The sequence below is a fragment of the Nipponia nippon genome, unplaced genomic scaffold, assembly GCF_047370975.1.
Source record: "Nipponia nippon isolate SJK-2023a ecotype South Korea unplaced genomic scaffold, ASM4737097v1 scaffold_5, whole genome shotgun sequence".
In the NCBI taxonomy this organism is placed as follows: domain Eukaryota; kingdom Metazoa; phylum Chordata; class Aves; order Pelecaniformes; family Threskiornithidae; genus Nipponia; species Nipponia nippon.
Window position 1 is genome coordinate 57,355,880 of NW_028262369.1, and position 25,538 is coordinate 57,381,417.

A 25,538-nucleotide genomic window follows, 5' to 3' on the forward strand; every position below is an offset into this window, starting at 1 on the left:
GGGAGGGGGAGGAGGAGGAGAAGGAGAAAGGCACTGGGGCTGGCCCAACATGGCAGCCTGATGAGGTGGAGGAGATCCAGCCGCTGCAGGCGGGTGAGTGGCTGAGCTGGGCCACAGGGCTAGTGGCTGCAGCCGGCTTGGCCCCATCCCATCCCCCATGGACATCCCCAGGGAAAGAGCCCTGGGGCTGTGCCCCACGGCCGGGCTCCAGCCATGCTCCATCCACTGGGCACCCCCAGCCCCAACCTGCGGCCAGAGAGACAGGAGGCAGTGTCCCCACCAGCCCCTGTCCCGGGGCTGGCCCTGTCTGGGGAGCGCGGGGCTCGGCTGTGTTCTCCAGCCTCTGCCGCAGCCCCTCAGCTCTGCCTGCGCTTGGTCTTTGCCCGATCCAGACTGGGACCTGCCAGAAGAGGAGCAGGAGCAGAAAGACTCCCGTGCCCTCTTCCACAGCATTGCACAGGTACCCGCAGCCATCCCCGCCTGGGCTGGGCCTGCTGTCGCTGCTCAGCCAAGCGCTGCCGTCGGGGCACTCGATGTGACATCCCTCTCTTCCCTGCCCTTCCTTCTCCTGCAGGTGTTTTGGGAATCCCTCAAGCCCGCCGTGCGTGAAGACACCACCATCGCGGCCGTCGAGGGCATGGCAGACTCTGGCTCCTATGATGCGGAGGCTTGTGCTGCCATGCTGGATGTGCTGGTGGAAAACGATGCCTCCAATTTGAAGCATGTAAGTAGCCTGTGGCCGGGGCTCGAGCCCCCCTGGGGATCGTGTGCCCCCTGAAGCCGGGTCCGCTGGGCCCCCGACAGCCTCTTAGGCCAGCACAGTGTGGTGGGAAGGGAAGCACTTCTCGGGGGAAGCTGGGGAAATGGCTCGCTCTGGCAGCACTACAACTCTCATCCGTGTCTCCTCCAGGTGCCAAGCATCGTGAGGTGCATCTACCAGTGGCTCACGTCCAACGCGGATGTGTCTGCCAAGCACAGGCTGGACAACACTCTTCTGGAGCTGACCCACACGCACCCCCATGATGTGGTGGTGACCCTCCTGCACTGTGCCCCATCATGCGACAGGTACGCGGCCCACCTGCCTTGAGGGCTCAGGGCTCACCAGCCTGTAGAGCCCACCAGCCTGTAGAGCCCGTCCCATGTGGGCTGCCAGCCAGACAGAGATTTTCAGGCCCCTCCGGCCCCTCCATTTCCCAGCCCTGGCGTGTCAGTCCCTGAGCCCACTGCCATGCTCCCTTCCTGCCGCTCAAGGCACCGATGCTCGGCCGCCTGCTGCCTGCAGGGGCAGGCCTGCTGGGTGCTGCCGGTGAGGGGCAGTGGGCAGAGGCAGGGCCGGTGGCCAGCCCGGGCCCCCGGGGTTGCCCAGGCCACAGCACTGTGGCCGAGACCCCCACTGACACAGAGCTCTGGGCCTGCAGAGCTGCTGCGACCATGTGGAGGGCGATGGTCTCCACGAGCAGGACTGCAGAGAAGGTGCTGCTGGAGCTGCTCTGCGTGCTGGGGGACTGGCCGCTGCACAGCACGTTCACCTCCGATGGGGACAAAAAGGACGTCTTTGCCCTGGCCGTGAGTTTCTGGACCAGGCCTTTGCTCATCCCCAGGGTCGCCTCTCTGGGCGGCTCTCCATCCTCCCCCGCCACTGCATCTCCCTGCCTCACGCAGTGGGCTGGAAACCCCGCTTAGGGGCAGGTTCAGGGGCAGCCAGGCCGGGTGCTCCCCCTGCATCTCCCGTGGCCCAGGGCAGCGCCTGAGCCTCGCCCTCCCACGCTCAGGCCCTGCCACGGGGCCATCTCGGCACTGAGTGCTGTCTCCGGGTGTTTTGTTTTCTGCAGGCAACCAGGGTGCTGTGGGAGATGCTCCGGGCGCCCAGGTGCCCACAGAGGCTGAAGGCGCATTTCCCACGCCTCTTCCTGGCTCTACTCTTCCAAGTTTTCTCCAGCACAGAGCAGATGCCAGAGGAGGTCGATACCTTCTGGAGGCGATGCCGGCAGGAAGGCTGCCTTCCCACCAACCCCAACAGGTGCTCCATCCCAGTCTTCCCATCCGTCCCATGGCCCCGGAGCTGGGGCCGGGGCTCCCAGCGTGACCTGGGCTTTGCTCTGCACACAGATTTGCAGTGCTGACTGTGAAGGCACTGCTCTGCCGTCTTGAGTATGAGGAGGTGGTGTTTGACGTCGAACGTAAGCGTGGCTGGGACACACTCCTCAACGCTGAGGTCCACCACTGCGCAATGGGTCTGCTGGCCAGGTGAGAGCCCCCTTCTCCCCGTTCCCCCCGCCATTTCTGTACTGCAGACGGGGTCGTGGGTGAGAGGGACTTGTCACCGAAGGATGATGGCTCAGCAGACTGGAAAAGCCTGGGAGAGGTGGGTGCGCAGGAGCAGCCACCTCCCAAAGCACCAGCGGCCCCTCCCGTGGGGCCTGGGCTGACGGCACAGAGCGGGGCGTCTGTCTGCAGGCAGCCCCACCCAGGGCAGCTGGCTGGGGCAGGGCAGGATGCACTGAGGGCCAGCGACAGAGCCTGGGGGACATGAGTCCCCTGTGGGCAGGAAAGGGAAGGCTTCGGGGCAGGAAGGGTGTGTTTCCAGTCTCCTCCCCAAAAGGAGCCTGCTGGTGAGGGGTGGTGGGGAAAGACAAGGCCTGTGTGAGCCAGTGCCGAGAGAGGTTTGCCCGCCTTGCTCAGGGTCGATGGTGCCTTCTTCCCCCTGCCAGAGAGATACGCGGCATCTCGAGGACATTGCGTTACTGGATTGCACACTACCTGGTCGAGCTGCTCAGCAGGAAGGAGCCGCGCTGGGAGGTCCCGGCCATGGCGTTCCTTGTCGAGGTGAGCGTGATGGCGAGCGCTGCCTCGCTGAGCTGCCTCCCACCACTCTGCCCTCTGGTAGCCGCAGCGGCGGGGGGGAGCCCCAGTCGGCGGAGCTGGGGCAGAGGGTGGGCTCCGCTGCGTGCCCTTGGCCGCTCGCTGCTGGGGTGACGCTTGTCCCCACCTGTGTTTCGTGCCACCCTAGCGCCAGCTCTCGCTCTTCCATCATGGCTCCTCGAAGGCCGAGGAGTCAGAGGCTGCTGAGAGCTGGGAGGCACTGCGGAGCGGGCGAGCGACCTGCGCCATGTGCCCCGCAGCGTGGGGCAGGGAGCCCAGGGGCTCTCTGCAGCCGCTGCTGCCTTTGGACTCGGCTGCCTGGGACGGTGCCCACGCCCTGTGCTGCTGGCTGGACCCAGCCCTGCGCGGTTGCTAGCGTCCTGCCGGCCAGGCACCCCTGTCACTGCTCTGTGTGTTTCAGCTCCTGGCCTGCCCTGACATAAGGGGATGGGCTAACGGCATCCTGAAGCTCGTCCCAAGGTACCTGCAGAGTGAGTGCAGAGTGATGCGTCGCCTGGTGCTCAGAGGCCTCATCGCGCTCTGCAAGAGACACTTCATGGTGAGAAGGGGGCAGCCAGCTGGGGCTGGGTAAGGGGTGCTGGGTAACACAGTAGCTTGGACTTGGCTGGGCTTTGGGAGCTATGGCAGCTGCTCCCAGCTCTCCTGCCTCCCCGTTCACCTGCCCGAGTCCTTTGGGGCAGGCCTTTGGCTTCTGGGCCCCGAGGCAGCAGCGTGGGGTCAAACTGCCGGAGCTGTTTTGGCAGTGCAAGCCTTTTATGGCTTCCCAACACAGCATTGTGTTCCACACAGGCCAAAAGAATGCAGTTCCTGCTGCCAAGTCTCATAGAGCTGCTGCAGGATGCGGACGGGGAGGTGGTCGAGATGACCCTCTATGTGGTCAGCAAGGTGCTCCTGGACGGAGACATCCCAATTGCCAGCCCCATCGCTCTGCAGCTGGCTGAGAGGCTCCGGCCGCACTTTGACAACGTAAGGCTTTGTGCCCCTCACCACGGGCGCTGGGTGCTGCCAGGGAACTTTGTGCCCTGTGGATTTTCAGACCCGTGGCCAGGTGGGCCTGGAGCAGCCGGTGCTGAGGTCTTGCTCTTCCTTTCCACCAGGATGTCGACTATGTGCAGCTGCTCTCCATGTACCTCTTCCAAGGTGTGATGGAGTCTGTAGAGGAAGCGGGAAAAGAGCCACTGAAGACGCGTGTGCACCAGAGCCTCCTCCCACTGCTCTGCCACTTGCATGATGAGAACCAGCATGTGGCAGAGGTGAGGATTTCTGACCTGCTGGTGTCCCCGCGGGAGGTGGCTCCGCTGCTTCCTGCCCAGCCTCCTCATGGCCTTGGCTACAGAGCAGCAGCCCTGGGGGACCTCTGTCCTGCTGCCCTGGCAGCACCAGGTGCCCGAGATGGGGGTTGACCCACTCCTCTGCCCAGGCACCGAACCCACCGACAGACGCAGTCCCCAGCTGCCGCATCTTCCCACCAGTGGCCAGGAAAGGCCCTGAGCCTTGCCCATGTGCAGGGGATGTAGGTCCCGTGCCCTGGGCAGCGGTGCCATCCCCCAGTCTCTGCTGCTCTGCAGGCCTCTCGGGAAACCCTGCTTCGAGCTACCGAGTTCCTGAACAAGAGGAAGCTCAGGCAGCTGCTGGAGAGGGAGCAGACATGGGCGGTTGGCGAGTGCCTGGTGAGGACGACCCCGAAGCACCAGGCCCAGCCCAGACAAGCCCCCTGCCCCCAATGCCCAGCGTGTGGGGCTGGCAGCTGTGCCCCTCCCCGCTGCTGCAGCCCATCGCTGCCAGCCTGCACCCCACACACGCTCCCTTCCCTCGGGCATGTGGCCCCACGGGCTCTTCTCCAGGCTCCTCTCCCTCCCTGAGCCTGGGGGTGCCAACGGAGCCCCAGCCCAGCTGGGCTTTGGCGCCAGGGTGGCACCGCAGCTCCCCGGGGAGCAGCCAGCCCTCTGCTCCCTCCAAACCCCAGCACCAGCCGGCTGCTGGCTGGGCGTCGTGGGTGTCCTGGCAGGGGAGGCCAGTCCTGGGTGCAGGGGGAAGAGTCTGCACCAACCCTTCCCTCCGTCCCCTTGTGCTCTCTCCAGCTGACAGAGTACAGCAGCAGAGCAGACGAGTACCTGCAGCAGTGCCTGCTGTACCTGGACAGCCCACAGGAGTCCATCCGAGAGGCGGCCGTCAGGTTCATTGGTGAGCCACAAGCCCCCGGCGGTCCGTCCCTGCCCCACTGCAGCTTGGCCCCAGCCCCGGCTGTGGCACCGGCAGCAGGAATCGGCCCAGTGGCTGTGGAGCCCCGACTGCCCGATGCAGGGCCAGGGCGCCCACGGGGCTCCCTGCCACCCTCTCCCACCCCCTGCCCTTGGGCGTCACGCTCGGGGAACGCCCCAGCCTGAGCCCTGCCAAGGGGAGGAAAGCGTGTAGCTGGGCTGATGTGGGGAAGCTGTGCTGCTGAGGCTAGCAGGATTTGTGATGGGCTGTGTGTGCCTAGGGCTCGCTGGGCGGCACATGAGGGGTCAGCGGGAGGAGAAGCTCCAGATCATCTACAAGGGTGAGTGAGGGCAGCGGGGTGTCAGCAGGGACTGGCGGGGAGGAAGAAAGACCCTGAGCAGGGAGCTGCAATCCCTGCCCCGGCTGGGGAGGGCTGTGCTCCCTGCACGCACGAGGGGCAGCGTGGGCAGAGCCGAGCAGAGATTTCAGGGGCACGTGGGGTATTTGTGGCCAGCACCTTCCAGCTGATCCCGTTGGCCCCTGCTCCCTCCTGGCCATGGGAAGAGCTGTGTGGGGCGGTCCTGGCAGGAGGGGTTTCTGGGGTCCCCGCAGATCCAGGTTCTGACCTTGGCTCTGTTCCTCTCTGTTCCAGCCCTTCAAGGCATGACAAATGATATCAGCCTCTCCGTCTCAAACCTGGCAGCTCAAACCGTATTCCTGCTCAGAGCTGCAGAGAGAATGCCTTCCTCCAGATTCAGGCTGCTGCAAGACCAGCTCCGCAGGGCGTGGAGGAGGCGGCCTTCTCTCCGGGGCAATGGCTGGCTGTGCTGCTGGAGCTCTGCACAGAGCTGATCCCGGGAGCTCCGTGTGCTGGAGCCACCTGAGCCTGCGGGGAAGGCTGGGTGGCTCCTGGCCTCTCCCTGCCCACAGGACAGCTCTTCTCTAAGAGCCCTGGGGCTGTGCCCCACGGCCGGGCTCCAGCCATGCTCCATCCACTGGGCACCCCCAGCCCCAACCTGCGGCCAGAGAGACAGGAGGCAGTGTCCCCACCAGCCCCTGTCCCGGGGCTGGCCCTGTCTGGGGAGCGCGGGGCTCGGCTGTGTTCTCCAGCCTCTGCCGCAGCCCCTCAGCTCTGCCTGCGCTTGGTCTTTGCCCGATCCAGACTGGGACCTGCCAGAAGAGGAGCAGGAGCAGAAAGACTCCCGTGCCCTCTTCCACAGCATTGCACAGGTACCCGCAGCCATCCCCGCCTGGGCTGGGCCTGCTGTCGCTGCTCAGCCAAGCGCTGCCGTCGGGGCACTCGATGTGACATCCCTCTCTTCCCTGCCCTTCCTTCTCCTGCAGGTGTTTTGGGAATCCCTCAAGCCCGCCGTGCGTGAAGACACCACCATCGCGGCCGTCGAGGGCATGGCAGACTCTGGCTCCTATGATGCGGAGGCTTGTGCTGCCATGCTGGATGTGCTGGTGGAAAACGATGCCTCCAATTTGAAGCATGTAAGTAGCCTGTGGCCGGGGCTCGAGCCCCGTGGGGATCGTGTGCCCCCTGAAGCCGGGTCCGCTGGGCCCCCGACAGCCTCTTAGGCCAGCACAGTGTGGTGGGAAGGGAAGCACTTCTCGGGGGAAGCTGGGGAAATGGCTCGCTCTGGCAGCACTACAACTCTCATCCGTGTCTCCTCCAGGTGCCAAGCATCGTGAGGTGCATCTACCAGTGGCTCACGTCCAACGCGGATGTGTCTGCCAAGCACAGGCTGGACAACACTCTTCTGGAGCTGACCCACACGCACCCCCATGATGTGGTGGTGACCCTCCTGCACTGTGCCCCATCATGCGACAGGTACGCGGCCCACCTGCCTTGAGGGCTCAGGGCTCACCAGCCTGTAGAGCCCACCAGCCTGTAGAGCCCGTCCCATGTGGGCTGCCAGCCAGACAGAGATTTTCAGGCCCCTCCGGCCCCTCCATTTCCCAGCCCTGGCGTGTCAGTCCCTGAGCCCACTGCCATGCTCCCTTCCTGCCGCTCAAGGCACCGATGCTCGGCCGCCTGCTGCCTGCAGGGGCAGGCCTGCTGGGTGCTGCCGGTGAGGGGCAGTGGGCAGAGGCAGGGCCGGTGGCCAGCCCGGGCCCCCGGGGTTGCCCAGGCCACAGCACTGTGGCCGAGACCCCCACTGACACAGAGCTCTGGGCCTGCAGAGCTGCTGCGACCATGTGGAGGGCGATGGTCTCCACGAGCAGGACTGCAGAGAAGGTGCTGCTGGAGCTGCTCTGCGTGCTGGGGGACTGGCCGCTGCACAGCACGTTCACCTCCGATGGGGACAAAAAGGACGTCTTTGCCCTGGCCGTGAGTTTCTGGACCAGGCCTTTGCTCATCCCCAGGGTCGCCTCTCTGGGCGGCTCTCCATCCTCCCCCGCCACTGCATCTCCCTGCCTCACGCAGTGGGCTGGAAACCCCGCTTAGGGGCAGGTTCAGGGGCAGCCAGGCCGGGTGCTCCCCCTGCATCTCCCGTGGCCCAGGGCAGCGCCTGAGCCTCGCCCTCCCACGCTCAGGCCCTGCCACGGGGCCATCTCGGCACTGAGTGCTGTCTCCGGGTGTTTTGTTTTCTGCAGGCAACCAGGGTGCTGTGGGAGATGCTCCGGGCGCCCAGGTGCCCACAGAGGCTGAAGGCGCATTTCCCACGCCTCTTCCTGGCTCTACTCTTCCAAATTTTCTCCAGCACAGAGCAGATGCCAGAGGAGGTCGATACCTTCTGGAGGCGATGCCGGCAGGAAGGCTGCCTTCCCACCAACCCCAACAGGTGCTCCATCCCAGTCTTCCCATCCGTCCCATGGCCCCGGAGCTGGGGCCGGGGCTCCCAGCGTGACCTGGGCTTTGCTCTGCACACAGATTTGCAGTGCTGACCGCGACGGCACTGCTCTGCCATCTTGAGTATGAGGAGGTGGTGTTTGACGTCGAACGTAAGCGTGGCTGGGACACACTCCTCAACGCTGAGGTCCACCACTGCGCAATGGGTCTGCTGGCCAGGTGAGAGCCCCCTTCTCCCCGCTCCCCCGCCATTTCTGTACTGCAGACGGGGCCCCCCACCCGGCTCCTGCAGACGGGTCGTGGGTGAGAGGGACTTTTGTTTTTATAAAAACAAGACCTTTAAACCGTGGAGTCTTTACAATACGTGGTCATGAGATGGGGGGTGACCGCGAAAATCTTTTGTGCCACGCAGAGGCTTGCTGGCTGGTCATCTCATGGCAAAGCACTTGAAAGAGCTGTCGCACGTGAAGGTGAGTTGTGCATTTTCTTGCACAAAAAGACACATCTTCCAGATTTGCTGGCTGCTTCTGTGAGCACAAGGGTCTGTCAGGAGTACACTACCCAACAGATATTTTCAGAAAAATAAACGCTCTTAATCTGTCCCTTCAAGGTGAAGGTGACGTGTGGCCAAGGAGCGAGAACATAACTGCTTTTGGGAGGGAACCATGCTGGGGAGAGGGCATTTTGAAAGCAGATCTTCGGAAACATTTCCATCAAATGGTTTTGCTGCCATGTCATGCGTAAAAGCTCTCCCTCTGTATGCTGCTAAAACTTGGAGACAGAATTTTCTAACCTGCTTTGCGATCTCCCAGACAAAGAGTTTCAGAGGGTTTTGAAGCCACTTGTCAAGAATAGAAAGAGGCACCAAGACCTCCTGATTTCTTTGCAAGAACAACTGAGCGACATCCGGGACGGAGGAAATTTCCTGGCCACCTTTCAGCAAAACCCTTTGCAGAATTGAGAAGGTGGGACTGAGAAACACAGGGGGTCCATCAGGATGCAGCAAGCACTGCCAACAATGCCCCTCTCGCATTTGGAGCTTCGTGTCCGCTGGAGGTCTCTTTTCCAGTGACGGCGGCCATTAAACCAAGTACCCAAATACACTGACCCCAGAACCGGACCTGCGCATCGCTGTGTCACAGAGCATTAAACCAAGATGTTCAAAATGAACACGAATGAAGCCTCTTCAATCGCATTGCTCTCGCTGAACAACTATTATTGATAATATGTATAGAAAAATTACTAATGCCATAATAATAAATTTGTTTTAGTGAGAGCAAAAAGGGTTTTTGTGCTGCGAGGCAGACCTGGAGGTCCTTCTTGCCCAAGGCTCGGTGGCCCTGTAACAAGGCGCTGCCGATGGGTGGCCCTGAAAACTGGGCTGCTGGGAGGCCCCAAGGGGATGAGATGGCGAGAGGCCCTGAGGACATGCTGGCGGGACGCACTGAGGGGACAGGGCAGCGGGAGGCCCAGGGGACAGGCATGTGTCAGCAGGGCACAGGGCCCTTTGTGACCCACCGTGATACGGGCACTGCCAATTGGATGGCACGTGGCAGTGTGTCACAGGGCCCTTTGCGACCCGCCGTGACATGAGCGCTGGCGGTGACGTGGCCACCCCACAGTGCGCGGAGGACGCGACGGGACAGGACGGGACGGAGAAGGGCTGCGAGGAGCCCCTGCGCAGCCCCGTCGTTCCCTGCAGACCCGCGTCCGCGTCGCTTTTCCGAGGCATCTCCCATCCCTGCGACAGGAGCCCTCGAGGCCAGGCCTCAGCGGGATGGCGGAGAGACCCCCAGCGTGCCCAGGCTGGCCTGGATGGTGGGGGAGGGGGAGGAGGAGGAGAAGGAGAAAGGCACTGGGGCTGGCCCAACATGGCAGCCTGATGAGGTGGAGGAGATCCAGCCGCTGCAGGCGGGTGAGTGGCTGAGCTGGGCCACAGGGCTAGTGGCTGCAGCCGGCTTGGCCCCATCCCATCCCCCATGGACATCCCCAGGGAAAGAGCCCTGGGGCTGTGCCCCACGGCCGGGCTCCAGCCATGCTCCATCCACTGGGCACCCCCAGCCCCAACCTGCGGCCAGAGAGACAGGAGGCAGTGTCCCCACCAGCCCCTGTCCCGGGGCTGGCCCTGTCTGGGGAGCGCGGGGCTCGGCTGTGTTCTCCAGCCTCTGCCGCAGCCCCTCAGCTCTGCCTGCGCTTGGTCTTTGCCCGATCCAGACTGGGACCTGCCAGAAGAGGAGCAGGAGCAGAAAGACTCCCGTGCCCTCTTCCACAGCATTGCACAGGTACCCGCAGCCATCCCCGCCTGGGCTGGGCCTGCTGTCGCTGCTCAGCCAAGCGCTGCCGTCGGGGCACTCGATGTGACATCCCTCTCTTCCCTGCCCTTCCTTCTCCTGCAGGTGTTTTGGGAATCCCTCAAGCCCGCCGTGCGTGAAGACACCACCATCGCGGCCGTCGAGGGCATGGCAGACTCTGGCTCCTATGATGCGGAGGCTTGTGCTGCCATGCTGGATGTGCTGGTGGAAAACGATGCCTCCAATTTGAAGCATGTAAGTAGCCTGTGGCCGGGGCTCGAGCCCCCTGGGGATCGTGTGCCCCCTGAAGCCGGGTCCGCTGGGCCCCCGACAGCCTCTTAGGCCAGCACAGTGTGGTGGGAAGGGAAGCACTTCTCGGGGGAAGCTGGGGAAATGGCTCGCTCTGGCAGCACTACAACTCTCATCCGTGTCTCCTCCAGGTGCCAAGCATCGTGAGGTGCATCTACCAGTGGCTCACGTCCAACGCGGATGTGTCTGCCAAGCACAGGCTGGACAACACTCTTCTGGAGCTGACCCACACGCACCCCCATGATGTGGTGGTGACCCTCCTGCACTGTGCCCCATCATGCGACAGGTACGCGGCCCACCTGCCTTGAGGGCTCAGGGCTCACCAGCCTGTAGAGCCCACCAGCCTGTAGAGCCCGTCCCATGTGGGCTGCCAGCCAGACAGAGATTTTCAGGCCCCTCCGGCCCCTCCATTTCCCAGCCCTGGCGTGTCAGTCCCTGAGCCCACTGCCATGCTCCCTTCCTGCCGCTCAAGGCACCGATGCTCGGCCGCCTGCTGCCTGCAGGGGCAGGCCTGCTGGGTGCTGCCGGTGAGGGGCAGTGGGCAGAGGCAGGGCCGGTGGCCAGCCCGGGCCCCCGGGGTTGCCCAGGCCACAGCACTGTGGCCGAGACCCCCACTGACACAGAGCTCTGGGCCTGCAGAGCTGCTGCGACCATGTGGAGGGCGATGGTCTCCACGAGCAGGACTGCAGAGAAGGTGCTGCTGGAGCTGCTCTGCGTGCTGGGGGACTGGCCGCTGCACAGCACGTTCACCTCCGATGGGGACAAAAAGGACGTCTTTGCCCTGGCCGTGAGTTTCTGGACCAGGCCTTTGCTCATCCCCAGGGTCGCCTCTCTGGGCGGCTCTCCATCCTCCCCCGCCACTGCATCTCCCTGCCTCACGCAGTGGGCTGGAAACCCCGCTTAGGGGCAGGTTCAGGGGCAGCCAGGCCGGGTGCTCCCCCTGCATCTCCTGTGGCCCAGGGCAGCGCCTGAGCCTCGCCCTCCCACGCTCAGGCCCTGCCACGGGGCCATCTCGGCACTGAGTGCTGTCTCCGGGTGTTTTGTTTTCTGCAGGCAACCAGGGTGCTGTGGGAGATGCTCCGGGCGCCCAGGTGCCCACAGAGGCTGAAGGCGCATTTCCCACGCCTCTTCCTGGCTCTACTCTTCCAAGTTTTCTCCAGCACAGAGCAGATGCCAGAGGAGGTCGATACCTTCTGGAGGCGATGCCGGCAGGAAGGCTGCCTTCCCACCAACCCCAACAGGTGCTCCATCCCAGTCTTCCCATCCGTCCCATGGCCCCGGAGCTGGGGCCGGGGCTCCCAGCGTGACCTGGGCTTTGCTCTGCACACAGATTTGCAGTGCTGACTGTGAAGGCACTGCTCTGCCGTCTTGAGTATGAGGAGGTGGTGTTTGACGTCGAACGTAAGCGTGGCTGGGACACACTCCTCAACGCTGAGGTCCACCACTGCGCAATGGGTCTGCTGGCCAGGTGAGAGCCCCCTTCTCCCCGCTCCCCCCGCCATTTCTGTACTGCAGACGGGGTCGTGGGTGAGAGGGACTTGTCACCGAAGGATGATGGCTCAGCAGACTGGAAAAGCCTGGGAGAGGTGGGTGCGCAGGAGCAGCCACCTCCCAAAGCACCAGCGGCCCCTCCCGTGGGGCCTGGGCTGACGGCACAGAGCGGGGCGTCTGTCTGCAGGCAGCCCCACCCAGGGCAGCTGGCTGGGGCAGGGCAGGATGCACTGAGGGCCAGCGACAGAGCCTGGGGGACATGAGTCCCCTGTGGGCAGGAAAGGGAAGGCTTCGGGGCAGGAAGGGTGTGTTTCCAGTCTCCTCCCCAAAAGGAGCCTGCTGGTGAGGGGTGGTGGGGAAAGACAAGGCCTGTGTGAGCCAGTGCCGAGAGAGGTTTGCCCGCCTTGCTCAGGGTCGATGGTGCCTTCTTCCCCCTGCCAGAGAGATACGCGGCATCTCGAGGACATTGCGTTACTGGATTGCACACTACCTGGTCGAGCTGCTCAGCAGGAAGGAGCCGCGCTGGGAGGTCCCGGCCATGGCGTTCCTTGTCGAGGTGAGCGTGATGGCGAGCGCTGCCTCGCTGAGCTGCCTCCCACCACTCTGCCCTCTGGTAGCCGCAGCGGCGGGGGGGAGCCCCAGTCGGCGGAGCTGGGGCAGAGGGTGGGCTCCGCTGCGTGCCCTTGGCCGCTCGCTGCTGGGGTGACGCTTGTCCCCACCTGTGTTTCGTGCCACCCTAGCGCCAGCTCTCGCTCTTCCATCATGGCTCCTCGAAGGCCGAGGAGTCAGAGGCTGCTGAGAGCTGGGAGGCACTGCGGAGCGGGCGAGCGACCTGCGCCATGTGCCCCGCAGCGTGGGGCAGGGAGCCCAGGGGCTCTCTGCAGCCGCTGCTGCCTTTGGACTCGGCTGCCTGGGACGGTGCCCACGCCCTGTGCTGCTGGCTGGACCCAGCCCTGCGCGGTTGCTAGCGTCCTGCCGGCCAGGCACCCCTGTCACTGCTCTGTGTGTTTCAGCTCCTGGCCTGCCCTGACATAAGGGGATGGGCTAACGGCATCCTGAAGCTCGTCCCAAGGTACCTGCAGAGTGAGTGCAGAGTGATGCGTCGCCTGGTGCTCAGAGGCCTCATCGCGCTCTGCAAGAGACACTTCATGGTGAGAAGGGGGCAGCCAGCTGGGGCTGGGTAAGGGGTGCTGGGTAACACAGTAGCTTGGACTTGGCTGGGCTTTGGGAGCTATGGCAGCTGCTCCCAGCTCTCCTGCCTCCCCGTTCACCTGCCCGAGTCCTTTGGGGCAGGCCTTTGGCTTCTGGGCCCCGAGGCAGCAGCGTGGGGTCAAACTGCCGGAGCTGTTTTGGCAGTGCAAGCCTTTTATGGCTTCCCAACACAGCATTGTGTTCCACACAGGCCAAAAGAATGCAGTTCCTGCTGCCAAGTCTCATAGAGCTGCTGCAGGATGCGGACGGGGAGGTGGTCGAGATGACCCTCTATGTGGTCAGCAAGGTGCTCCTGGACGGAGACATCCCAATTGCCAGCCCCATCGCTCTGCAGCTGGCTGAGAGGCTCCGGCCGCACTTTGACAACGTAAGGCTTTGTGCCCCTCACCACGGGCGCTGGGTGCTGCCAGGGAACTTTGTGCCCTGTGGATTTTCAGACCCGTGGCCAGGTGGGCCTGGAGCAGCCGGTGCTGAGGTCTTGCTCTTCCTTTCCACCAGGATGTCGACTATGTGCAGCTGCTCTCCATGTACCTCTTCCAAGGTGTGATGGAGTCTGTAGAGGAAGCGGGAAAAGAGCCACTGAAGACGCGTGTGCACCAGAGCCTCCTCCCACTGCTCTGCCACTTGCATGATGAGAACCAGCATGTGGCAGAGGTGAGGATTTCTGACCTGCTGGTGTCCCCGCGGGAGGTGGCTCCGCTGCTTCCTGCCCAGCCTCCTCATGGCCTTGGCTACAGAGCAGCAGCCCTGGGGGACCTCTGTCCTGCTGCCCTGGCAGCACCAGGTGCCCGAGATGGGGGTTGACCCACTCCTCTGCCCAGGCACCGAACCCACCGACAGACGCAGTCCCCAGCTGCCGCATCTTCCCACCAGTGGCCAGGAAAGGCCCTGAGCCTTGCCCATGTGCAGGGGATGTAGGTCCCGTGCCCTGGGCAGCGGTGCCATCCCCCAGTCTCTGCTGCTCTGCAGGCCTCTCGGGAAACCCTGCTTCGAGCTACCGAGTTCCTGAACAAGAGGAAGCTCAGGCAGCTGCTGGAGAGGGAGCAGACATGGGCGGTTGGCGAGTGCCTGGTGAGGACGACCCCGAAGCACCAGGCCCAGCCCAGACAAGCCCCCTGCCCCCAATGCCCAGCGTGTGGGGCTGGCAGCTGTGCCCCTCCCCGCTGCTGCAGCCCATCGCTGCCAGCCTGCACCCCACACACGCTCCCTTCCCTCGGGCATGTGGCCCCACGGGCTCTTCTCCAGGCTCCTCTCCCTCCCTGAGCCTGGGGGTGCCAACGGAGCCCCAGCCCAGCTGGGCTTTGGCGCCAGGGTGGCACCGCAGCTCCCCGGGGAGCAGCCAGCCCTCTGCTCCCTCCAAACCCCAGCACCAGCCGGCTGCTGGCTGGGCGTCGTGGGTGTCCTGGCAGGGGAGGCCAGTCCTGGGTGCAGGGGGAAGAGTCTGCACCAACCCTTCCCTCCGTCCCCTTGTGCTCTCTCCAGCTGACAGAGTACAGCAGCAGAGCAGACGAGTACCTGCAGCAGTGCCTGCTGTACCTGGACAGCCCACAGGAGTCCATCCGAGAGGCGGCCGTCAGGTTCATTGGTGAGCCACAAGCCCCCGGCGGTCCGTCCCTGCCCCACTGCAGCTTGGCCCCAGCCCCGGCTGTGGCACCGGCAGCAGGAATCGGCCCAGTGGCTGTGGAGCCCCGACTGCCCGATGCAGGGCCAGGGCGCCCACGGGGCTCCCTGCCACCCTCTCCCACCCCCTGCCCTTGGGCGTCACGCTCGGGGAACGCCCCAGCCTGAGCCCTGCCAAGGGGAGGAAAGCGTGTAGCTGGGCTGATGTGGGGAAGCTGTGCTGCTGAGGCTAGCAGGATTTGTGATGGGCTGTGTGTGCCTAGGGCTCGCTGGGCGGCACATGAGGGGTCAGCGGGAGGAGAAGCTCCAGATCATCTACAAGGGTGAGTGAGGGCAGCGGGGTGTCAGCAGGGACTGGCGGGGAGGAAGAAAGACCCTGAGCAGGGAGCTGCAATCCCTGCCCCGGCTGGGGAGGGCTGTGCTCCCTGCACGCACGAGGGGCAGCGTGGGCAGAGCCGAGCAGAGATTTCAGGGGCACGTGGGGTATTCGTGGCCAGCACCTTCCAGCTGATCCCGTTGGCCCCTGCTCCCTCCTGGCCATGGGAAGAGCTGTGTGGGGCGGTCCTGGCAGGAGGGGTTTCTGGGGTCCCCGCAGATCCAGGTTCTGACCTTGGCTCTGTTCCTCTCTGTTCCAGCCCTTCAAGGCATGACAAATGATATCAGCCTCTCCGTCTCAAACCTGGCAGCTCAAACCATATTCCTGCTCAGAGCTGCAGAGAGAATGCCTTCCTCCAGATTCAGGCTGCTGCAAGACCAGCTCCGCAGGGCGTGGAGGAGGCGGCCTTCTCTCCGGGGCAATGGCTGGCTGTGCTGCTGGAGCTCTGCACAGAGCTGATCCCGGGAGCTCCGTGTGCTGGAGCCACCTGAGCCTGCGGGGAAGGCTGGGTGGCTCCTGGCCTCTCCCTGCCCACAGGACAGCTCTTCTCTAAGAGCCCTGGGGCTGTGCCCCACGGCCGGGCTCCAGCCATGCTCCATCCACTGGGCACCCCCAGCCCCAACCTGCGGCCAGAGAGACAGGAGGCAGTGTCCCCACCAGCCCCTGTCCCGGGGCTGGCCCTGTCTGGGGAGCGCGGGGCTCGGCTGTGTTCTCCAGCCTCTGCCGCAGCCCCTCAGCTCTGCCTGCGCTTGGTCTTTGCCCGATCCAGACTGGGACCTGCCAGAAGAGGAGCAGGAGCAGAAAGACTCCCGTGCCCTCTTCCACAGCATTGCACAGGTACCCGCAGCCATCCCCGCCTGGGCTGGGCCTGCTGTCGCTGCTCAGCCAAGCGCTGCCGTCGGGGCACTCGATGTGACATCCCTCTCTTCCCTGCCCTTCCTTCTCCTGCAGGTGTTTTGGGAATCCCTCAAGCCCGCCGTGCGTGAAGACACCACCATCGCGGCCGTCGAGGGCATGGCAGACTCTGGCTCCTATGATGCGGAGGCTTGTGCTGCCATGCTGGATGTGCTGGTGGAAAACGATGCCTCCAATTTGAAGCATGTAAGTAGCCTGTGGCCGGGGCTCGAGCCCCCTGGGGATCGTGTGCCCCCTGAAGCCGGGTCCGCTGGGCCCCCGACAGCCTCTTAGGCCAGCACAGTGTGGTGGGAAGGGAAGCACTTCTCGGGGGAAGCTGGGGAAATGGCTCGCTCTGGCAGCACTACAACTCTCATCCGTGTCTCCTCCAGGTGCCAAGCATCGTGAGGTGCATCTACCAGTGGCTCACGTCCAACGCGGATGTGTCTGCCAAGCACAGGCTGGACAACACTCTTCTGGAGCTGACCCACACGCACCCCCATGATGTGGTGGTGACCCTCCTGCACTGTGCCCCATCATGCGACAGGTACGCGGCCCACCTGCCTTGAGGGCTCAGGGCTCACCAGCCTGTAGAGCCCACCAGCCTGTAGAGCCCGTCCCATGTGGGCTGCCAGCCAGACAGAGATTTTCAGGCCCCTCCGGCCCCTCCATTTCCCAGCCCTGGCGTGTCAGTCCCTGAGCCCACTGCCATGCTCCCTTCCTGCCGCTCAAGGCACCGATGCTCGGCCGCCTGCTGCCTGCAGGGGCAGGCCTGCTGGGTGCTGCCGGTGAGGGGCAGTGGGCAGAGGCAGGGCCGGTGGCCAGCCCGGGCCCCCGGGGTTGCCCAGGCCACAGCACTGTGGCCGAGACCCCCACTGACACAGAGCTCTGGGCCTGCAGAGCTGCTGCGACCATGTGGAGGGCGATGGTCTCCACGAGCAGGACTGCAGAGAAGGTGCTGCTGGAGCTGCTCTGCGTGCTGGGGGACTGGCCGCTGCACAGCACGTTCACCTCCGATGGGGACAAAAAGGACGTCTTTGCCCTGGCCGTGAGTTTCTGGACCAGGCCTTTGCTCATCCCCAGGGTCGCCTCTCTGGGCGGCTCTCCATCCTCCCCCGCCACTGCATCTCCCTGCCTCACGCAGTGGGCTGGAAACCCCGCTTAGGGGCAGGTTCAGGGGCAGCCAGGCCGGGTGCTCCCCCTGCATCTCCCGTGGCCCAGGGCAGCGCCTGAGCCTCGCCCTCCCACGCTCAGGCCCTGCCACGGGGCCATCTCGGCACTGAGTGCTGTCTCCGGGTGTTTTGTTTTCTGCAGGCAACCAGGGTGCTGTGGGAGATGCTCCGGGCGCCCAGGTGCCCACAGAGGCTGAAGGCGCATTTCCCACGCCTCTTCCTGGCTCTACTCTTCCAAATTTTCTCCAGCACAGAGCAGATGCCAGAGGAGGTCGATACCTTCTGGAGGCGATGCCGGCAGGAAGGCTGCCTTCCCACCAACCCCAACAGGTGCTCCATCCCAGTCTTCCCATCCGTCCCATGGCCCCGGAGCTGGGGCCGGGGCTCCCAGCGTGACCTGGGCTTTGCTCTGCACACAGATTTGCAGTGCTGACCGCGACGGCACTGCTCTGCCATCTTGAGTATGAGGAGGTGGTGTTTGACGTCGAACGTAAGCGTGGCTGGGACACACTCCTCAACGCTGAGGTCCACCACTGCGCAATGGGTCTGCTGGCCAGGTGAGAGCCCCCTTCTCCCCGCTCCCCCCGCCATTTCTGTACTGCAGACGGGGCCCCCCACCCGGCTCCTGCAGACGGGTCGTGGGTGAGAGGGACTTTTGTTTTTATAAAAACAAGACCTTTAAACCGTGGAGTCTTTACAATACGTGGTCATGAGATGGGGGGTGACCGCGAAAATCTTTTGTGCCACGCAGAGGCTTGCTGGCTGGTCATCTCATGGCAAAGCACTTGAAAGAGCTGTCGCACGTGAAGGTGAGTTGTGCATTTTCTTGCACAAAAAGACACATCTTCCAGATTTGCTGGCTGCTTCTGTGAGCACAAGGGTCTGTCAGGAGTACACTACCCAACAGATATTTTCAGAAAAATAAACGCTCTTAATCTGTCCCTTCAAGGTGAAGGTGACGTGTGGCCAAGGAGCGAGAACATAACTGCTTTTGGGAGGGAACCATGCTGGGGAGAGGGCATTTTGAAAGCAGATCTTCGGAAACATTTCCATCAAATGGTTTTGCTGCCATGTCATGCGTAAAAGCTCTCCCTCTGTATGCTGCTAAAACTTGGAGACAGAATTTTCTAACCTGCTTTGCGATCTCCCAGACAAAGAGTTTCAGAGGGTTTTGAAGCCACTTGTCAAGAATAGAAAGAGGCACCAAGACCTCCTGATTTCTTTGCAAGAACAACTGAGCGACATCCGGGACGGAGGAAATTTCCTGGCCACCTTTCAGCAAAACCCTTTGCAGAATTGAGAAGGTGGGACTGAGAAACACAGGGGGTCCATCAGGATGCAGCAAGCACTGCCAACAATGCCCCTCTCGCATTTGGAGCTTCGTGTCCGCTGGAGGTCTCTTTTCCAGTGACGGCGGCCATTAAACCAAGTACCCAAATACACTGACCCCAGAACCGGACCTGCGCATCGCTGTGTCACAGAGCATTAAACCAAGATGTTCAAAATGAACACGAATGAAGCCTCTTCAATCGCATTGCTCTCGCTGAACAACTATTATTGATAATATGTATAGAAAAATTACTAATGCCATAATAATAAATTTGTTTTAGTGAGAGCAAAAAGGGTTTTTGTGCTGCGAGGCAGACCTGGAGGTCCTTCTTGCCCAAGGCTCGGTGGCCCTGTAACAAGGCGCTGCCGATGGGTGGCCCTGAAAACTGGGCTGCTGGGAGGCCCCAAGGGGATGAGATGGCGAGAGGCCCTGAGGACATGCTGGCGGGACGCACTGAGGGGACAGGGCAGCGGGAGGCCCAGGGGACAGGCATGTGTCAGCAGGGCACAGGGCCCTTTGTGACCCACCGTGATACGGGCACTGCCAATTGGATGGCACGTGGCAGTGTGTCACAGGGCCCTTTGCGACCCGCCGTGACATGAGCGCTGGCGGTGACGTGGCCACCCCACAGTGCGCGGAGGACGCGACGGGACAGGACGGGACGGAGAAGGGCTGCGAGGAGCCCCTGCGCAGCCCCGTCGTTCCCTGCAGACCCGCGTCCGCGTCGCTTTTCCGAGGCATCTCCCATCCCTGCGACAGGAGCCCTCGAGGCCAGGCCTCAGCGGGATGGCGGAGAGACCCCCAGCGTGCCCAGGCTGGCCTGGATGGTGGGGGAGGGGGAGGAGGAGGAGAAGGAGAAAGGCACTGGGGCTGGCCCAACATGGCAGCCTGATGAGGTGGAGGAGATCCAGCCGCTGCAGGCGGGTGAGTGGCTGAGCTGGGCCACAGGGCTAGTGGCTGCAGCCGGCTTGGCCCCATCCCATCCCCCATGGACATCCCCAGGGAAAGAGCCCTGGGGCTGTGCCCCACGGCCGGGCTCCAGCCATGCTCCATCCACTGGGCACCCCCAGCCCCAACCTGCGGCCAGAGAGACAGGAGGCAGTGTCCCCACCAGCCCCTGTCCCGGGGCTGGCCCTGTCTGGGGAGCGCGGGGCTCGGCTGTGTTCTCCAGCCTCTGCCGCAGCCCCTCAGCTCTGCCTGCGCTTGGTCTTTGCCCGATCCAGACTGGGACCTGCCAGAAGAGGAGCAGGAGCAGAAAGACTCCCGTGCCCTCTTCCACAGCATTGCACAGGTACCCGCAGCCATCCCCGCCTGGGCTGGGCCTGCTGTCGCTGCTCAGCCAAGCGCTGCCGTCGGGGCACTCGATGTGACATCCCTCTCTTCCCTGCCCTTCCTTCTCCTGCAGGTGTTTTGGGAATCCCTCAAGCCCGCCGTGCGTGAAGACACCACCATCGCGGCCGTCGAGGGCATGGCAGACTCTGGCTCCTATGATGCGGAGGCTTGTGCTGCCATGCTGGATGTGCTGGTGGAAAACGATGCCTCCAATTTGAAGCATGTAAGTAGCCTGTGGCCGGGGCTCGAGCCCCCTGGGGATCGTGTGCCCCCTGAAGCCGGGTCCGCTGGGCCCCCGACAGCCTCTTAGGCCAGCACAGTGTGGTGGGAAGGGAAGCACTTCTCGGGGGAAGCTGGGGAAATGGCTCGCTCTGGCAGCACTACAACTCTCATCCGTGTCTCCTCCAGGTGCCAAGCATCGTGAGGTGCATCTACCAGTGGCTCACGTCCAACGCGGATGTGTCTGCCAAGCACAGGCTGGACAACACTCTTCTGGAGCTGACCCACACGCACCCCCATGATGTGGTGGTGACCCTCCTGCACTGTGCCCCATCATGCGACAGGTACGCGGCCCACCTGCCTTGAGGGCTCAGGGCTCACCAGCCTGTAGAGCCCACCAGCCTGTAGAGCCCGTCCCATGTGGGCTGCCAGCCAGACAGAGATTTTCAGGCCCCTCCGGCCCCTCCATTTCCCAGCCCTGGCGTGTCAGTCCCTGAGCCCACTGCCATGCTCCCTTCCTGCCGCTCAAGGCACCGATGCTCGGCCGCCTGCTGCCTGCAGGGGCAGGCCTGCTGGGTGCTGCCGGTGAGGGGCAGTGGGCAGAGGCAGGGCCGGTGGCCAGCCCGGGCCCCCGGGGTTGCCCAGGCCACAGCACTGTGGCCGAGACCCCCACTGACACAGAGCTCTGGGCCTGCAGAGCTGCTGCGACCATGTGGAGGGCGATGGTCTCCACGAGCAGGACTGCAGAGAAGGTGCTGCTGGAGCTGCTCTGCGTGCTGGGGGACTGGCCGCTGCACAGCACGTTCACCTCCGATGGGGACAAAAAGGACGTCTTTGCCCTGGCCGTGAGTTTCTGGACCAGGCCTTTGCTCATCCCCAGGGTCGCCTCTCTGGGCGGCTCTCCATCCTCCCCCGCCACTGCATCTCCCTGCCTCACGCAGTGGGCTGGAAACCCCGCTTAGGGGCAGGTTCAGGGGCAGCCAGGCCGGGTGCTCCCCCTGCATCTCCTGTGGCCCAGGGCAGCGCCTGAGCCTCGCCCTCCCACGCTCAGGCCCTGCCACGGGGCCATCTCGGCACTGAGTGCTGTCTCCGGGTGTTTTGTTTTCTGCAGGCAACCAGGGTGCTGTGGGAGATGCTCCGGGCGCCCAGGTGCCCACAGAGGCTGAAGGCGCATTTCCCACGCCTCTTCCTGGCTCTACTCTTCCAAGTTTTCTCCAGCACAGAGCAGATGCCAGAGGAGGTCGATACCTTCTGGAGGCGATGCCGGCAGGAAGGCTGCCTTCCCACCAACCCCAACAGGTGCTCCATCCCAGTCTTCCCATCCGTCCCATGGCCCCGGAGCTGGGGCCGGGGCTCCCAGCGTGACCTGGGCTTTGCTCTGCACACAGATTTGCAGTGCTGACTGTGAAGGCACTGCTCTGCCGTCTTGAGTATGAGGAGGTGGTGTTTGACGTCGAACGTAAGCGTGGCTGGGACACACTCCTCAACGCTGAGGTCCACCACTGCGCAATGGGTCTGCTGGCCAGGTGAGAGCCCCCTTCTCCCCGCTCCCCCCGCCATTTCTGTACTGCAGACGGGGTCGTGGGTGAGAGGGACTTGTCACCGAAGGATGATGGCTCAGCAGACTGGAAAAGCCTGGGAGAGGTGGGTGCGCAGGAGCAGCCACCTCCCAAAGCACCAGCGGCCCCTCCCGTGGGGCCTGGGCTGACGGCACAGAGCGGGGCGTCTGTCTGCAGGCAGCCCCACCCAGGGCAGCTGGCTGGGGCAGGGCAGGATGCACTGAGGGCCAGCGACAGAGCCTGGGGGACATGAGTCCCCTGTGGGCAGGAAAGGGAAGGCTTCGGGGCAGGAAGGGTGTGTTTCCAGTCTCCTCCCCAAAAGGAGCCTGCTGGTGAGGGGTGGTGGGGAAAGACAAGGCCTGTGTGAGCCAGTGCCGAGAGAGGTTTGCCCGCCTTGCTCAGGGTCGATGGTGCCTTCTTCCCCCTGCCAGAGAGATACGCGGCATCTCGAGGACATTGCGTTACTGGATTGCACACTACCTGGTCGAGCTGCTCAGCAGGAAGGAGCCGCGCTGGGAGGTCCCGGCCATGGCGTTCCTTGTCGAGGTGAGCGTGATGGCGAGCGCTGCCTCGCTGAGCTGCCTCCCACCACTCTGCCCTCTGGTAGCCGCAGCGGCGGGGGGGAGCCCCAGTCGGCGGAGCTGGGGCAGAGGGTGGGCTCCGCTGCGTGCCCTTGGCCGCTCGCTGCTGGGGTGACGCTTGTCCCCACCTGTGTTTCGTGCCACCCTAGCGCCAGCTCTCGCTCTTCCATCATGGCTCCTCGAAGGCCGAGGAGTCAGAGGCTGCTGAGAGCTGGGAGGCACTGCGGAGCGGGCGAGCGACCTGCGCCATGTGCCCCGCAGCGTGGGGCAGGGAGCCCAGGGGCTCTCTGCAGCCGCTGCTGCCTTTGGACTCGGCTGCCTGGGACGGTGCCCACGCCCTGTGCTGCTGGCTGGACCCAGCCCTGCGCGGTTGCTAGCGTCCTGCCGGCCAGGCACCCCTGTCACTGCTCTGTGTGTTTCAGCTCCTGGCCTGCCCTGACATAAGGGGATGGGCTAACGGCATCCTGAAGCTCGTCCCAAGGTACCTGCAGAGTGAGTGCAGAGTGATGCGTCGCCTGGTGCTCAGAGGCCTCATCGCGCTCTGCAAGAGACACTTCATGGTGAGAAGGGGGCAGCCAGCTGGGGCTGGGTAAGGGGTGCTGGGTAACACAGTAGCTTGGACTTGGCTGGGCTTTGGGAGCTATGGCAGCTGCTCCCAGCTCTCCTGCCTCCCCGTTCACCTGCCCGAGTCCTTTGGGGCAGGCCTTTGGCTTCTGGGCCCCGAGGCAGCAGCGTGGGGTCAAACTGCCGGAGCTGTTTTGGCAGTGCAAGCCTTTTATGGCTTCCCAACACAGCATTGTGTTCCACACAGGCCAAAAGAATGCAGTTCCTGCTGCCAAGTCTCATAGAGCTGCTGCAGGATGCGGACGGGGAGGTGGTCGAGATGACCCTCTATGTGGTCAGCAAGGTGCTCCTGGACGGAGACATCCCAATTGCCAGCCCCATCGCTCTGCAGCTGGCTGAGAGGCTCCGGCCGCACTTTGACAACGTAAGGCTTTGTGCCCCTCACCACGGGCGCTGGGTGCTGCCAGGGAACTTTGTGCCCTGTGGATTTTCAGACCCGTGGCCAGGTGGGCCTGGAGCAGCCGGTGCTGAGGTCTTGCTCTTCCTTTCCACCAGGATGTCGACTATGTGCAGCTGCTCTCCATGTACCTCTTCCAAGGTGTGATGGAGTCTGTAGAGGAAGCGGGAAAAGAGCCACTGAAGACGCGTGTGCACCAGAGCCTCCTCCCACTGCTCTGCCACTTGCATGATGAGAACCAGCATGTGGCAGAGGTGAGGATTTCTGACCTGCTGGTGTCCCCGCGGGAGGTGGCTCCGCTGCTTCCTGCCCAGCCTCCTCATGGCCTTGGCTACAGAGCAGCAGCCCTGGGGGACCTCTGTCCTGCTGCCCTGGCAGCACCAGGTGCCCGAGATGGGGGTTGACCCACTCCTCTGCCCAGGCACCGAACCCACCGACAGACGCAGTCCCCAGCTGCCGCATCTTCCCACCAGTGGCCAGGAAAGGCCCTGAGCCTTGCCCATGTGCAGGGGATGTAGGTCCCGTGCCCTGGGCAGCGGTGCCATCCCCCAGTCTCTGCTGCTCTGCAGGCCTCTCGGGAAACCCTGCTTCGAGCTACCGAGTTCCTGAACAAGAGGAAGCTCAGGCAGCTGCTGGAGAGGGAGCAGACATGGGCGGTTGGCGAGTGCCTGGTGAGGACGACCCCGAAGCACCAGGCCCAGCCCAGACAAGCCCCCTGCCCCCAATGCCCAGCGTGTGGGGCTGGCAGCTGTGCCCCTCCCCGCTGCTGCAGCCCATCGCTGCCAGCCTGCACCCCACACACGCTCCCTTCCCTCGGGCATGTGGCCCCACGGGCTCTTCTCCAGGCTCCTCTCCCTCCCTGAGCCTGGGGGTGCCAACGGAGCCCCAGCCCAGCTGGGCTTTGGCGCCAGGGTGGCACCGCAGCTCCCCGGGGAGCAGCCAGCCCTCTGCTCCCTCCAAACCCCAGCACCAGCCGGCTGCTGGCTGGGCGTCGTGGGTGTCCTGGCAGGGGAGGCCAGTCCTGGGTGCAGGGGGAAGAGTCTGCACCAACCCTTCCCTCCGTCCCCTTGTGCTCTCTCCAGCTGACAGAGTACAGCAGCAGAGCAGACGAGTACCTGCAGCAGTGCCTGCTGTACCTGGACAGCCCACAGGAGTCCATCCGAGAGGCGGCCGTCAGGTTCATTGGTGAGCCACAAGCCCCCGGCGGTCCGTCCCTGCCCCACTGCAGCTTGGCCCCAGCCCCGGCTGTGGCACCGGCAGCAGGAATCGGCCCAGTGGCTGTGGAGCCCCGACTGCCCGATGCAGGGCCAGGGCGCCCACGGGGCTCCCTGCCACCCTCTCCCACCCCCTGCCCTTGGGCGTCACGCTCGGGGAACGCCCCAGCCTGAGCCCTGCCAAGGGGAGGAAAGCGTGTAGCTGGGCTGATGTGGGGAAGCTGTGCTGCTGAGGCTAGCAGGATTTGTGATGGGCTGTGTGTGCCTAGGGCTCGCTGGGCGGCACATGAGGGGTCAGCGGGAGGAGAAGCTCCAGATCATCTACAAGGGTGAGTGAGGGCAGCGGGGTGTCAGCGGGGACTGGCGGGGAGGAAGAAAGACCCTGAGCAGGGAGCTGCAATCCCTGCCCCGGCTGGGGAGGGCTGTGCTCCCTGCACGCACGAGGGGCAGCGTGGGCAGAGCCGAGCAGAGATTTCAGGGGCACGTGGGGTATTCGTGGCCAGCACCTTCCAGCTGATCCCGTTGGCCCCTGCTCCCTCCTGGCCATGGGAAGAGCTGTGTGGGGCGGTCCTGGCAGGAGGGGTTTCTGGGGTCCCCGCAGATCCAGGTTCTGACCTTGGCTCTGTTCCTCTCTGTTCCAGCCCTTCAAGGCATGACAAATGATATCAGCCTCTCCGTCTCAAACCTGGCAGCTCAAACCATATTCCTGCTCAGAGCTGCAGAGAGAATGCCTTCCTCCAGATTCAGGCTGCTGCAAGACCAGCTCCGCAGGGCGTGGAGGAGGCGGCCTTCTCTCCGGGGCAATGGCTGGCTGTGCTGCTGGAGCTCTGCACAGAGCTGATCCCGGGAGCTCCGTGTGCTGGAGCCACCTGAGCCTGCGGGGAAGGCTGGGTGGCTCCTGGCCTCTCCCTGCCCACAGGACAGCTCTTCTCTAAGAGCCCTGGGGCTGTGCCCCACGGCCGGGCTCCAGCCATGCTCCATCCACTGGGCACCCCCAGCCCCAACCTGCGGCCAGAGAGACAGGAGGCAGTGTCC

At 63.9% G+C, this 25,538-nt stretch overlaps 5 protein-coding genes across 15 annotated transcripts; all 5 read left to right on the forward strand.

The window, feature by feature from the left end:
- The first annotated feature begins 14 nt into the window (after nucleotides 1–14).
- On the forward strand, nucleotides 15–6,067 carry LOC148052232 (maestro heat-like repeat-containing protein family member 7). Of its 5 annotated transcripts, XM_087731067.1 has the most exons (14): nucleotides 15–460; nucleotides 575–724; nucleotides 911–1,065; nucleotides 1,419–1,566; nucleotides 1,833–2,020; nucleotides 2,110–2,247; nucleotides 2,712–2,826; nucleotides 3,284–3,421; nucleotides 3,673–3,849; nucleotides 3,981–4,136; nucleotides 4,452–4,553; nucleotides 4,965–5,067; nucleotides 5,366–5,425; nucleotides 5,738–6,067. In XM_087731067.1, the coding sequence occupies exons 1-14, from the start codon at nucleotides 158–160 to the stop codon at nucleotides 5,935–5,937; spliced, it is 2,133 nt and encodes a 710-aa protein (XP_087587193.1). In that variant the 5' UTR covers nucleotides 15–157; the 3' UTR covers nucleotides 5,938–6,067. The 5 variants fall into 5 exon arrangements, with proteins under 5 accessions (XP_087587193.1, XP_087587194.1, XP_087587195.1 ...); XM_087731068.1 differs by lacking the exon at nucleotides 5,366–5,425; XM_087731069.1 differs by lacking the exon at nucleotides 4,452–4,553.
- A 118-nt stretch (nucleotides 6,068–6,185) lies between these two features.
- Nucleotides 6,186–9,554, forward strand: LOC148052233 (maestro heat-like repeat-containing protein family member 6). Its single transcript, XM_087731084.1, has 8 exons — nucleotides 6,186–6,315; nucleotides 6,430–6,579; nucleotides 6,765–6,919; nucleotides 7,273–7,420; nucleotides 7,687–7,874; nucleotides 7,964–8,101; nucleotides 8,295–8,352; nucleotides 8,695–9,554. Exons 2-8 carry the CDS (start codon nucleotides 6,493–6,495, stop codon nucleotides 8,716–8,718), a joined length of 798 nt encoding a protein of 265 aa, XP_087587210.1. The 5' UTR covers nucleotides 6,186–6,315; nucleotides 6,430–6,492; the 3' UTR covers nucleotides 8,719–9,554.
- A 183-nt stretch (nucleotides 9,555–9,737) lies between these two features.
- LOC148052234 (maestro heat-like repeat-containing protein family member 7) lies at nucleotides 9,738–15,770 on the forward strand. Of its 4 annotated transcripts, XM_087731061.1 has the most exons (14): nucleotides 9,738–10,164; nucleotides 10,279–10,428; nucleotides 10,614–10,768; nucleotides 11,122–11,269; nucleotides 11,536–11,723; nucleotides 11,813–11,950; nucleotides 12,415–12,529; nucleotides 12,987–13,124; nucleotides 13,376–13,552; nucleotides 13,684–13,839; nucleotides 14,155–14,256; nucleotides 14,668–14,770; nucleotides 15,069–15,128; nucleotides 15,441–15,770. In XM_087731061.1, the coding sequence occupies exons 1-14, from the start codon at nucleotides 9,862–9,864 to the stop codon at nucleotides 15,638–15,640; spliced, it is 2,133 nt and encodes a 710-aa protein (XP_087587187.1). In that variant the 5' UTR covers nucleotides 9,738–9,861; the 3' UTR covers nucleotides 15,641–15,770. The 4 variants fall into 4 exon arrangements, with proteins under 4 accessions (XP_087587187.1, XP_087587184.1, XP_087587186.1 ...); XM_087731058.1 differs by having other exon boundaries at nucleotides 9,738–10,428; XM_087731060.1 differs by lacking the exon at nucleotides 14,155–14,256 and having other exon boundaries at nucleotides 9,738–10,428.
- Nucleotides 15,771–15,888: 118 nt separating this feature from the next.
- LOC148052235 (maestro heat-like repeat-containing protein family member 6) lies at nucleotides 15,889–19,258 on the forward strand. Its single transcript, XM_087731083.1, has 8 exons — nucleotides 15,889–16,018; nucleotides 16,133–16,282; nucleotides 16,468–16,622; nucleotides 16,976–17,123; nucleotides 17,390–17,577; nucleotides 17,667–17,804; nucleotides 17,999–18,056; nucleotides 18,399–19,258. The coding sequence occupies exons 2-8, from the start codon at nucleotides 16,196–16,198 to the stop codon at nucleotides 18,420–18,422; spliced, it is 798 nt and encodes a 265-aa protein (XP_087587209.1). The 5' UTR covers nucleotides 15,889–16,018; nucleotides 16,133–16,195; the 3' UTR covers nucleotides 18,423–19,258.
- A 183-nt stretch (nucleotides 19,259–19,441) lies between these two features.
- On the forward strand, nucleotides 19,442–25,474 carry LOC148052236 (maestro heat-like repeat-containing protein family member 7). 4 transcript variants are annotated; one of them, XM_087731065.1, is made up of 14 exons: nucleotides 19,442–19,868; nucleotides 19,983–20,132; nucleotides 20,318–20,472; nucleotides 20,826–20,973; nucleotides 21,240–21,427; nucleotides 21,517–21,654; nucleotides 22,119–22,233; nucleotides 22,691–22,828; nucleotides 23,080–23,256; nucleotides 23,388–23,543; nucleotides 23,859–23,960; nucleotides 24,372–24,474; nucleotides 24,773–24,832; nucleotides 25,145–25,474. In XM_087731065.1, the coding sequence occupies exons 1-14, from the start codon at nucleotides 19,566–19,568 to the stop codon at nucleotides 25,342–25,344; spliced, it is 2,133 nt and encodes a 710-aa protein (XP_087587191.1). In that variant the 5' UTR covers nucleotides 19,442–19,565; the 3' UTR covers nucleotides 25,345–25,474. The 4 variants fall into 4 exon arrangements, with proteins under 4 accessions (XP_087587191.1, XP_087587189.1, XP_087587190.1 ...); XM_087731063.1 differs by having other exon boundaries at nucleotides 19,442–20,132; XM_087731064.1 differs by lacking the exon at nucleotides 23,859–23,960 and having other exon boundaries at nucleotides 19,442–20,132.
- The last annotated feature ends 64 nt before the right edge of the window (nucleotides 25,475–25,538 follow it).

Bases quoted from the DNA above. Each gene is read 5' to 3' on its own strand.
- LOC148052232 (XM_087731067.1), top strand. From the start codon at position 158: ATGGACATCCCCAGGGAAAGAGCCCTGGGGCTGTGCCCCACGGCCGGG. The intron at 3,422-3,672 runs GTGAGAAGGGGG...TGTTCCACACAG, and splicing joins TCTGCAAGAGACACTTCATG to GCCAAAAGAATGCAGTTCCT. The intron at 5,426-5,737 runs GTGAGTGAGGGC...TCTCTGTTCCAG, and splicing joins GCTCCAGATCATCTACAAGG to CCCTTCAAGGCATGACAAAT.
- LOC148052236 (XM_087731063.1), top strand. From the start codon at position 19,566: ATGGACATCCCCAGGGAAAGAGCCCTGGGGCTGTGCCCCACGGCCGGG. The intron at 20,473-20,825 runs GTACGCGGCCCA...CTGGGCCTGCAG, and splicing joins TGTGCCCCATCATGCGACAG to AGCTGCTGCGACCATGTGGA. The intron at 21,655-22,118 runs GTGAGAGCCCCC...TCCCCCTGCCAG, and splicing joins GCAATGGGTCTGCTGGCCAG to AGAGATACGCGGCATCTCGA.
- LOC148052234 (XM_087731058.1), top strand. From the start codon at position 9,862: ATGGACATCCCCAGGGAAAGAGCCCTGGGGCTGTGCCCCACGGCCGGG. The intron at 10,429-10,613 runs GTAAGTAGCCTG...TGTCTCCTCCAG, and splicing joins ATGCCTCCAATTTGAAGCAT to GTGCCAAGCATCGTGAGGTG. The intron at 13,840-14,154 runs GTGAGGATTTCT...GCTGCTCTGCAG, and splicing joins AGAACCAGCATGTGGCAGAG to GCCTCTCGGGAAACCCTGCT.
- LOC148052235 (XM_087731083.1), top strand. From the start codon at position 16,196: ATGGCAGACTCTGGCTCCTATGATGCGGAGGCTTGTGCTGCCATGCTG. The intron at 17,805-17,998 runs GTGAGAGCCCCC...TGTGCCACGCAG, and splicing joins GCAATGGGTCTGCTGGCCAG to AGGCTTGCTGGCTGGTCATC. The intron at 18,057-18,398 runs GTGAGTTGTGCA...GCGATCTCCCAG, and splicing joins AAGAGCTGTCGCACGTGAAG to ACAAAGAGTTTCAGAGGGTT.
- LOC148052233 (XM_087731084.1), top strand. From the start codon at position 6,493: ATGGCAGACTCTGGCTCCTATGATGCGGAGGCTTGTGCTGCCATGCTG. The intron at 6,920-7,272 runs GTACGCGGCCCA...CTGGGCCTGCAG, and splicing joins TGTGCCCCATCATGCGACAG to AGCTGCTGCGACCATGTGGA. The intron at 7,875-7,963 runs GTGCTCCATCCC...CTCTGCACACAG, and splicing joins CTTCCCACCAACCCCAACAG to ATTTGCAGTGCTGACCGCGA.